General features: G+C 39.6%; 1 protein-coding gene across 1 annotated transcript; it reads left to right on the top strand.

Moving 5' to 3' along the window:
- The first annotated feature begins 212 nt into the window (after positions 1 to 212).
- SRSF12 (serine and arginine rich splicing factor 12) lies at positions 213 to 9636 on the top strand. The gene is made up of 5 exons (XM_054994705.1): positions 213 to 366; positions 4085 to 4189; positions 6345 to 6448; positions 6632 to 6773; positions 7419 to 9636. Exons 1-5 carry the CDS (start codon positions 302 to 304, stop codon positions 7771 to 7773), a joined length of 771 nt encoding a protein of 256 aa, XP_054850680.1. The 5' UTR covers positions 213 to 301; the 3' UTR covers positions 7774 to 9636.
- Positions 9637 to 11897: the final 2261 nt, after the last annotated feature.

Genomic DNA, 11897 nt, shown 5'->3' with positions numbered 1-11897 from the left:
CAAGTTACACAAAACTCTACTGCGCTATTGTTCTCCAAGCGAATGCAGAGTCCCAGTGTTGGCATCTAGCGCGAAAGGGAAATACGAGGAGGCCATACAGCATTTGGGCTGCGTGCTGTTCCCGCCCCTTCGCCTATCGCTTCTGGTTTCCACTCACCGCGGCCGCTTCTTTCCCAGCCCCTTCCCCTTCCGCCTCCTCCGCCTCCATCTCAAGCTCTCCGGAGCCGGAGGGCGCGCGCGCACGTCGCGCCTCCCTCGCCGTTTGTCCGCTGGGCCGGGAGCTTCGCTGGGCCTTGGCGCCATGTCCCGCTACACGCGGCCTCCCAACACGTCGTTGTTCGTCAGGAACGTGGCAGACGCCACACGGTGAGAGCCGCGAAGGAGCAGCCTGCGCGCAGGGAGGGGCGGGCGGCGAGGGGCCTCTTTCTTTCCCCGGCTGCAGCTGAAGGGGGTGGTGGTGGAGTGCTTGGCCTGCTCTGAAGGATAAGAGAAAGGGCTGAGGAAAGGAAACGGGTAGCAGCCGGGGCGGGAGCGTTGTTTTCCTTTTAGGCTTGTCAGGTTTGTGTTGACTCGTTCTTTAAATGACAACCCGGAGATTTAGCACCCGCATATCTCAGTGCCAGGAAAGGCTTTGCCTGCTAAATTACTGGGGGTCTTTTAAAAAGCACATGAGTCAAGCCAGAAAAAGAAGGCGGCAATTTTCCTCGTTATGGAACCTTCTCCCCTCCACTGGTTCCCAAAGGGCAAGGAAACCTGGCCTGGGTATACGGACAGCAGCAAAATCTTGGCTCCTGGAGAATACGATCGTGGCTGCTTACGCCAGAGGCTGCGGCGGGGAGAGGTCTCCAGGCAGTTGTTGGGGGATGTGAGAGCTCCTCACAGCCCCCTCCCCCAGCTTACTCCGGCTGGCCCCCTATAAAGGGTTTACATAGATCATGTAAGTGTTGTGAGTAACTCTTCTTCAGTGAGGTTAGGTCCTTGCGGAATGTGTGCATTGCAGTGTGATGTCATCCATATGCCTTTTTCAACTTCACACGACTAGATGGTTTGGAAGGTTCTTTATGCTATTAGATAGCCACTGGTTTACCTAGGCTGCCACTGTTGTGTCTGTCAGAGATCTCTGTGGCAAGAGGTCTTTACAAGCCCAGCAGCCTGAAATACTTCCAAGTGGGAAACCTGGGACCTTTGGAAGAAGAGCTGGAGCTCTACCACTGAAACACTGACTGCCCACCCCATCTTTTCTGGGTCCTCTTTGTAGTTTTAAAGTACTGTGTGAATTCCAATCCCCCTCCCACATATCTTTTGGTTTGGCAGTGAACGAGTTTGCAATTACACTGAGGGTCTCCAAAAGTTAACCAGATAGAAATGAAATCTGGGCTCCTTTTTTCCTATAATTTAGTAGTAGAATGAATGTTGATAGGTGTAGGTTTGAGAGACAAGCGGAGTGGCAGGGATGAGATTAGCTATTGAAATTTACTCAGAAGCCTTGTTCTTTGCTTTTGACCTCTGAGTATATAAGCAGGAACTAGTGAGAGAGCCCCTTTGCCTGCATTGAACATTTTTGTTAGCCTGTTTGGTGGTTTTGTATATCATTGAATACCAAATACCTTTGTTTTGGAATGCTTTTTAATTTATATAGGGACAAGCACCTATGAGTAGCCACTGGGGAACTTTTTGTCTTCCACCTACTTCAAAAAACATTTATTTTTAAACATAAAATGACTTCACATCTGAAGTCTGAAAATACTGTACCTGTTATTGCCACCTTGTTCTGGGTCTGAAGGTGGAATTCAAAATGGGTAAATAAATAAATGCCATATTATGTAATGAATGTTGTTGGTTCAGTGATACTGTTTAATATCCCATGGTAGAAAACAACATTTTAAAACTCTGATGTAGATCATTTAGTTCTTAAATATGATTCTGACTGATATTACCAAAATATTTTAAAATTCTGTTTGTTTAGTCATGTTTATGATTAAAAGTAGAATTGTTTTCACTTTTGCTAGTGAAAGCAAAATAATATTTATTTTAAAGTTAATGTGATGATTGGCAACAAATAATAATGGTCATTTGGAGGTTAATACACTTGGTTGAATAAAGGTTAGAATATGTTCACACAACCATTTATCTGAGAGTAGCAAGATCATAATTATCATTCTTATTCTATTAGAGTTATCTTTCTTGTAATGACCTGTAAACTGTACATGTACAATATTTTTTAAAACTTAAGCAGGAAGGTGGAATATAAATGTAATAAGAAAATAATATATGTTTATGTAATAAACAAAGAATATGAAATAACTTAAGTAATGATCAATAAGGGGATCTATACAGTAAAAAGGGATTCCTATTTATGAAATTCCTATTTGCTACTGTGCACAAATGTGGCATTATGCAACTTTATACATGACTTCTTTTTTGGATTTGTGCAGTCAGGTAAAAAAAATCACATTATCTTGTGGCAATTAACTTCATAGTTTAATTATGCATTGTGTGACTAAGTTTTCCCTTTGTTTCTCCTGAACCTATTATCAGTCAATTTTGCTGAAATATGTGTGAGAGAAATGTCTTTTTACATGCTCTCAACCTGTTAAAATTTTTACAAACCTTGATCATGTCCCAACTTTAAATATATTTATTTTAAAGTAAACCACCCTAATGCTCTCAAGTGTTCTTTTATTTTATCATGAAACTGAAGTTGCCTTATATTGAGCCAGACTGAAGCTTCAGTTGTCCAAGAAAATGTACTTAAGATAATAGTACAAACAGTTCAGTAGAGCAGTGATTCTAGGAAGGGTTCTTGATTTTGAGGGACTTGCAGTTGTGAGATTGTTGGCAATGCCAATAGGAATGATCCATTGTCAGAAAAAAAAACCATGACTGAACCTTAAAAGGTACAATTAAACCCACAGCTCTTTTGTTTTAGGGTAGAGATTATGTTGTTAAGCAATTTCATAATTAGGATTTTTAGCACTACTGGATTGTTCCTTTTCTAATCAGCTGCTAGTAGAACTGAAATGATGGTTCTACACAACAGTAGAGCTCCTACAATAGGTTTACTTGGAAGTAGTTCCCCTTCAATAAAAGTTCTGCTTCTCCTTGCGAGTATCCCTTTGTTTCTTTCTTTTCAGCCTAAATTACTTTCAGTTCTCTTTTGGGGAAGTGATTGGTTTTTCAGGCAGTCATGAACCAAGGAATAATTGTCAATTCTTCTTACCTTGGGAAGGTGCTACTTTTCATTTTGTAGCTGTCTAAAGTTACTACTCATAATTTTAAAAATGTTGATCATAATAGCATGATTAAGCAGTACTCATGCAAAATTGCAAAATTACGGATTTGACTGTCTACAACATGAAAAAAGTACTTTAACTCCTTCACCCCAATGTAATGTAAATTGATTCATGATAAGTAAGTAAGCTAGAAGGAGAGGGAAGGGAGGAAAAGTTAAAGTAACACTAGCCTTGAGAAGTTTAGTAGCTCTTTGGCTGTTGGACACCCTGATGCTATATGTAGGAAAAAACCCACACGGATAAAGTCTTTAACAAGATGGAAATAAGCACACTGAAAACACTGGACTGCAACAGACTGCCAGTAACATAATTGAGATTGCTTGTTGAAATTGAATGTACAAATACTTTTGAGTCATTATTCCTCAGCCAGCCAGTGTGGTATAGTGGGGTAGAGTGTTGGACTAGGATCTGGGAGACCTGGGTTTGAATCTCCACTCTGCCATGAAAGCTCACTGGATGACCTTTGGCCAGTCACATAGTCTCAGCTTTACATATCTCACAGGGTTGTTGTGAGGATGGAATGGAGGTGAGGATTGCAATGTAAACCACTTTGTGTCCCCACTGGGGAGAAAGGTGGGGTATAAATGAAGTAAAATAAAAAAAGATAGGTAAAGAATTAATTTATAAGTAGTTGTGCTTTAGATAAATGCACAAAAAGTAGGATTATACTTTGTCTTTAATATTGTAAAACACAAGATAAGTCTGTTGAGTGCTGCAGCTCGATGGTGCTAAAGCTGGTGCCATAATACAGAAACACTCATTTTTTTTGCCTTATTTCTGAAACACTTCAGGCCTGAGGATTTGCGCCGTGAGTTTGGTCGGTATGGCCCTGTAGTAGACGTATACATTCCGCTTGACTTCTACACAAGACGCCCAAGAGGATTTGCTTATATACAATATCCTTTATTTCACTGTTTTATAAATTGAGGTGCATTGTTATTACTGCATCCTAACTTAATGTATTTATTTCTTTGTCTCAGAAAATGAAATGTAAAGCAGTCCACAGTGGCTGGCAAGCACCCCAAAGTTTGAATGAACCTGGTTAGATAGAGTCCAAGCAGGCAAGCCAAAAGACACCTTTAAAGTTCAAGCTTCAAGGAATAAAGAGGGAGGGTGGAAACAGATAAAAAGAAAACTGGAAGAGGGGAAGTCCTTTTTCAAGGAAAAGACAAAGCCGCAACACCAAGTTAAGGCTTCGGCTTTCCGACATTTGCTCAGAGTTCCAAAGTCAAAGCCAAGTCTGATTTGGTTGGCGCTACGGCCCTTGTCAAGTCCATCTAGCAAGCCCTAAAGAGTAAAGGTCAAGATCACGTGACATGGAGGTAACTGCCAAAGTTTCCTTTTGTATCTTATCTCTCAAGCTCTTAAAATTCAGTCAAGAACTTGCTTGTTTATAATGTTTATTTTAAAATATTGCTTCCTTAAAATGGTACAAGAAAACTATGTGCAAATATTTGTTCATTTTTCTATGAATCAGAATAGTTTTTAATGGAATACTGAACATATCAGTCATTCAGGTGATCTACTGAAATTTTTATGGCCTTTACAGTGATTTGTTATAAATACTGGGAAGAAAAAATAAGAAAACCAGTTGCTTATGGATAAATGTTACAATGTTTGAAAAAGAACAGAACAGAAATATTGATCTAAATTATTTTCAACATCTAGATATCTGCCTGTTAAGTTTAATTAAAGGCCCTTAAATCAAGATATATTCCTAAAATGCCCAGATTCAATAATCAGAGGTAGGGTCTTCAAAATCACATGGAGCTTTTCTTATCATCATGACTTTGCCATTCATATCAGTAGAGGGCGCAACTCCATGTGTTCGCATAGAGTTGGTACCTGTATTGAAATTGGGGAAGCCTATATGCACAGGAGGTATGTGTGCATTTCAGTGTCCATGTGAGCTTCTGGGTGAGGACAACTGTATTTTAAAGGCAATCATTGTAATCTTGTTTATAAATAATATTGCACCATCTCAGACTTTACATGGCAGCACAAGTATATATCTGTCCTGCTGATAGAGGTGCCATATACCTGGAGGAAAATGTCCTGTCCCTTTAATAGAAGCTTCCTGGGATGCTATTTACCAGGGGATGCTATTTACCTCCACGCCATGAAAAGCTTAAACTCCCCATTTTCACACATTATTCTTCTGATAAAGGGGCAGGGCATTCTTTTCCAGATCTGTTGGTAACTCTGCTTACTGTGGTACACACAGGATGTTTAAACAGGGATACACACTCTAAGCAGTGCTTGGCTGCAGGAGTTTTGGGTACTTTAAACAGGGCAGCCTCAATGTGCTCCCTTAATTTGAAAGAGGAGGGGTTACCAAATAGAAAATCATCTCATATTTTGGCCTTTCTTGATGTGGACCCTTCTGTGAGTCTTGGCAAATGAGCTTCCTGCTCTATGGAACTGAACCAGTTTCCAAACACTTAATGGATGTTGGGGCCAATTTTAGCTCCTTGTGAGGAGTCTGAGGATGTTTGTCTTTCCATGATTTGGAGGGGTTGGAGGTTGAAAGTATTTCATGTTAATGTTATCCCCTTATAGCAATAATTATTTGACCTGGAATATTTGACTGGGGAAGGGAATCAAATGTGGTTGAAATGTAACATTCAGACAAATTCAAATCTTTATATGGAGGTTATTTTTATTGGAACAATACTCGTAAAGATTTAAAGACAATGTAGAATGTACTTCCTTTCATTCCATAAGAACAAACTTGGAGGCACTGAGAACTGTTGATGCACTCACTATAGTATACCCAATATTTTGGCAAAGGCACCCATTCATTGCTAATTTTATGAAACAATGCCTTTTTAGAAATGGAAGAAATTTGTCTGCACATCTCTTCTATGCTATGCTTATTTATTGCAACGAGCACTGGTGCAGTACTGGTGTGTTTATTTGGTCATATAAGCTTCAGTTTTAAGTAGTATATCAAAAGATCATTTGATGTACAAAAATTTAAGTGTTGGTCTGTGTTATATGATATAATTTTTTGCTTTGTGCATGTTTAAAGCGTCCTTAACAGACAGTCATGTTTGAAGATGTTCGTGATGCAGAAGATGCTCTGTATAACCTCAATAGAAAGTGGGTATGTGGTCGGCAAATTGAAATACAGTTTGCACAAGGTGATCGCAAAAGTAAGTGAATATAAGCACATCACTTACTTATCCTGCAAAACATTTGTTTTAAGACAACACAGTGTTTCAGATTATTTAGAAAAGTAATATAAGCACAAGAACTAGTTCTATAATTGCATGTTCTGTCAATAAGAAAGAGGATGCCTTTCTTGTGCAGTCTTCTAGTTTTGTTTTGAATTCTAGCACCAGGTCAGATGAAATCAAAAGAACGGCGCCAGTGTTCTCCAATGGATTATAGAAGATCACGAAGTCATAGCCGAAGGAGAACACGTAGTAGAAGTTCTTCATGGGGCTGGAGCAGGAGACACTCAGAGAGTTTTAAAGAGTAAGTCTGAGAATACCTATTTAATCACATTATTTTCTACTTAATTTATTTGATTTATTATTGAACAAACATGTTTTTGCCTTAAGTAATGATCGCATATAATCTGTACTAGAGGTGTATTTGCAAACTGTTGTGATAGCAGCAGAAGGAAAAAAGCTGTTTCTACAACATACATAGGTTAGAGCATTTTCAGAATCTTGGTCTTGGATTTGAAGGGTTGGACAAAGTATTTTTTTTGTTCTCATTCTACTAGTTGCACTAGTCTGAAAAATAGAACTTTGTGGAGATGAAGTAGACTTTGTTGAAGAAAGGAACGCTGCATAGGTAACATTACATTGCTCACTATGCTAGGGTGCAGAATGTTTGGTTTAAAGATGAGTTAGGCAAATTGTCCTTGGCATGTATTTGCAAAATAAATATCCTGGGCTAAGATCTTCCTTTTTAGAACTCTTAAATTGCTTTTTAAGTTCTCCTGAGTTCAAAAGTTATTTAAAACTTCAGGTATTCATTACTGCTATTTTAATCTTTTAAATAAAACCCTCAGCTCAAACAAGAAAATGAAGCAAAGAGTTGAGGTCATCATTCTCCTCAACATAACATACAATAACATCAGAGACTACTTCTAATGCTTTGGATGATTTGCAGGTCAAGACGTAGAAGACATTCTTACAGCCAATCTAAGTCTCGTTCAAAATCTCTTCCAAGGCATTCCAGCTCACCAAGACGATCTGTGACGCCCCAGAGAAATTCTAGTTCTAGAGGGAGATCGCGGTCAAAGTCAGCTCAAAGAAGCTCAAAATATGCAGAAAAGTCACCATCCAGTTCCCATCGAAGACGGTCCAGTTCAAGAACAAAGTCACGTTCGCATCCTAAACGTTCAGGCTCGCCTAACAGGTCTTTATCTAAATCTCCACGAAAGCATGTTAATTCGAGCTCTCGTTCACACTCTAGAAGTTTCTATCAGAGAAATAGTAACCAGTCAGTATCTGAAGAAGATTAACTTGCCTATTTCTTTAACACAGTTATGATTAGCACAAAAAAGTAGAACAAAAATCATCCAAAGCTTATCTGAACTGTAAGGTAATTATGTATTTGTTTAAGAAAACGTCTTACCTTATTTTCCCTTTGGTCCTTGCTTCAGTGTGCAACACTGTTTAATCTGTCATTTCTGTTATTCTCTAGAGTAATTTGTCTGGTCTAGATCCTATTCCTTTTCCTTTGAGCTCAGTTCTGTGCTCAGTTAGCATAGGTTCATCATGAACCTGTTTCAGTGCAAGCTGGAGCCATTCCCTGCACTGATGTAGCATCAGTTGCTGCTGCATTAAGATTTTGGGGTGGGGGGTGGGGAGAGAACAGACTAGAGCTTTCACAGCTTAATAGTAGAGTGCAACTTAGTATTGATTCAAGGCTCTGTTTAATGGCAGATCGGGCAGAGATGTTTAGCTATGACTTGTTTGCACCACTATACTTTTTAAAGTATTGCAGTACAAGCAAGCTTGTGCTGCGAGAGCTACTGCTAAAATATGAATAGCTCTTTGCTCTTGATTCTAATACAGACCTAGATTGAATGAATGAGGACATTATTTTCTTGATAGCATGTTACAATGAGATTTGTTGGCATTATTTGGTGCCTGTTTTGTTGGGATTCAGAGAACATCCAAATTCAAATATGAAGGCAGACGTTGTATGTGCTTCAGGTAATCATGGTCTTTACTATTTTTATTTGAGAGATGCACTGCAGCCCTAATAGGTGTTAATGTTACCTACAGTGCTCTTTCCAAGTGCAAGTTGGTTTATAATTGTTTCAATTTAGAGAAATATGTAGTAGTATTGGGAATCTCTTATATAACATATGTTAATAGAATTTCACATCTATCATTTATCAGACTTAGTTTATTTTAAAATAGGAAAAAAAAACTAGCAGAAGTAATGACGTTAACTTAAGACCTCCTTTTTTTGGTTCTTCATTCCCCCTGTCAAATTAATGAATATGGAAAGAGGAACTTGGACTTCTTTTCATAACAGTACCATCCTAAGCAGAGTTACTGCCTTCTAAACTCATTGAATTCGATGGATTTAGAAGAGGGTAAATCAGCTTATGGTCACACTGTAAGTGAATGGAAAATATGGATGGTGTATATGGATTTCTGGGTTGGACACAGGAGGGACCAGAAAGAAAGTGGGGTGGGACAGATTTTGGTTCTGTGCAGCAGCCTCTTACAAACTGGATGATTATCATATAAGCCCTCACTGGAGTGAGGCCAGCGCTTATGAAAAGAACAACAGGTCCAACAGGTCTTATATGCAGTGGACATGAAAAAGGGAGGGGTTCTATGTCATTTTTGATACTATAATAAGTTGTTACAACATGATTTTCATATGTGGTTGAATGTTTTTGTAAAACACTGTATTCAACAGTTAACTTTGTAGTGTAAAAATGTTCATTTTATTACATTCTGTATTTTCAAAATATTATATTAGGAGACCAAGGTAGAGGATGCCTCTTTGAGGTATTTTTAACTCTGAGCCCCTAAAACTATTGAACAGTTGCGTAGCTGAGTATAAAATTGTTATTAGCTTGTTTAACACTAGTAACAGAAGCTATTCTGATTTTTTATTTTGCATTTTACAGTGTATTATATTTGCATTGTGTAGTAAATGTTTAGGAAATTATAATTTGTGTGTTAAATGTATGGTAGCTGTGATACCTATTATATGGCAGAAACTGCATTGTACTAAAGAATTGTAGTGGCAGTAAAATAACATTTCACTTCTGAGCAGTTTCACAACCTTGTGTTAGCAGTGGTACTACTGTTATTTCATAACTAAAACTATTTTAAATAAAACACAAACTTACTTTTGATGTTTTTTAAAAGAATCTGGTTTTGCTCTTGCAATAAGATCATGAGGATGTAGACCACTATTGTTTCTTGCACAGGGGAAACAAAGGATGGGATAGCAAACCTACCCAGTCCTTATTTTACATGTTCACCTTACATCATGTGAGTGTCGCGTGTGTATTTCCCCTGTGTGTTTCTCCGACAATTGTTGACCAATTCAACATTTATGTTCTTTCTTCCCCTATGGGATGAATTGTTCTGTTCTCTCCTCCAGTTAATTATAGTCTGTTCATGGGCATATAACATCCCAAGAGGCTGTTTGTCCATAGAAGGGTGGAAGTATTTTCATATGTTTTAACCCTTTCCTCACGGAACATGCTCTACTCCTAACCCCTTTGCTGATTCAAGTTGATCTGCACCACCTTAAAAGCAGAAATCTGTGACTCCCTTCTCTACCTCTAAATCTCATCTTATTAATGTTCTTCCAAAAATGTTCTCCCTTCTATCCACCACCTTCTGTATTAGATGTTCATAAGAGATGGGCATAATGTTCAACGAGGTCTTAAGCTGACAAAGATGACTTCAGCCAAAGCTTATACCCTCCCTAACCAAAAGAAACTCTCATAGGTCTGAGTCTGCAATCTGGTAGCTAATGGTAGTATCAACATCCCAAATTCCAGCAGGTTAAAAAATTACACAACATTAAAGCTACATAGATTCAGTGATGGAACAGGCTGATATCCATAGATATCTCAACCATAATGAAAACCATATTTGGGAAAGAATTTGCTCTTAACACATGAAAATGAACAGGTTTGCAGGTTAGAGTGAATGTCTAAAGTGACTAAATTTAGCAGCAAAGGAGCCACAAAGGAGCCAGCTGCTTGTATTGCTGTCAGCTTGAGACCACCCAGTACTTCAGCTGTTTCCCATGCTAGGATTACTTTAGTTTTAGGAAGATTGATTCTAGGGGGCTGAGTTATTATAGTAGATTTCCTCTTCCACACATCTAGTTCATGTTACTTGTTGGCACAGAAAGGAAGAATATTCCCTGGCTCCCTTACTGAGATAATGTAAGATACTAGCAAAAGGGTTGATTGGCATATTTGTACACAAGAAGGCAGAATTTGGGACTGTAACATGTCAGAATGTAAGCAGTTGTATTTTTTAATACTTCCCCTGTGTCCAGGGTTGGAGTGGCCCCCACGCCTGTCTTTACCTCTCCTCCTCAGAAAAGACTCTGCCGTGGCTCCAGAAGATCATCCAGTAACAGTCCTAGCTGCTGAAGCTCTGAGGGATGAATCACCCTGGAAGGAGAGCCAGGCAGGCTGCTGGCAGCAGCAGCAAGGGTTGCCCTGTGAAAGTTGGCCCAGGAACAAACCAGTGGGACCTCTACCTAGATCTGCTCCTTTTTTCCCAGAAGTGGAGGTGAAACTGACAGCCTTGGGGAGCCTAAGAGGAAATAAAGGAATCCCTGGAGCAGCTATATTTGCAAGAGGGGAAATTGACAAAGCCTTCTTATCTGTCCTTTAGAACTCGTCTTCCCAGTTAGCATTGCACTTCTCTTCACTTGAGCACCCTTGTGAAATGTCTCATTTAGAGAGACTGTCTTCTGAAATAGTAGTATAAGCGGGAAATGGAGGGGTTCCAGCTGATAGAGGACCCCCCTCAAATTGAGTAGTGGAGAGTTATCCTGGACCAGTGGATCTCCAGCTTTTGAATCACCCCAGGTGGATCCATAGTTAGCCCCAGGTCAGGTTGCACAGTTGAATGACCTTTGGCAGTGAGTCCTGGGAGTCTTCTAATGCCAGCCCTGGGGAGACTTCCTTGATAGAACATGCTATTCCCACCAAGCCTGGGCAAGTGGCGTGTGTCCCCTGAAGACCCATTCCCTAGAAGTGCTGCGATGCAGTGACCAAGAAGATGGCTGAGATGCTCTGCCCGAGTGTTACTGAATCCTCCCACAGTGCCTGGCGAAGCCCCATCATGCTGTTGCCCAGTCCCAACAGGAGTTTACATTTTTGTGTGGACTAGTGGGAACTCAATAAGGTGGCCTAGTTTGACAGCTATCCTGAGCAACTATTGCTGTTGCAGATGGGGCTTGCGCTAAATGGAAAGTACAGCTGTCAGGAAGGCACTCTCTTGAGTTTCAGGGAGAGGTGATGGACACTGAGGAAAATTGGGAAGGAGGCAGGGTTGGTGTCTCTGCACACTACTTTGCTATCCCTGTATTAAACAAACAGAACTTAGTCAAAAAATTATAACCAGCTAATTTTTGCTGTTG

The sequence above is a fragment of the Eublepharis macularius genome, chromosome 1 (genome assembly GCF_028583425.1).
Source record: "Eublepharis macularius isolate TG4126 chromosome 1, MPM_Emac_v1.0, whole genome shotgun sequence".
NCBI classification, from domain to species: domain Eukaryota; kingdom Metazoa; phylum Chordata; class Lepidosauria; order Squamata; family Eublepharidae; genus Eublepharis; species Eublepharis macularius.
Note: the sequence above shows the minus strand (reverse complement) of the source record. Positions and strands in the feature narration are given on the sequence as shown.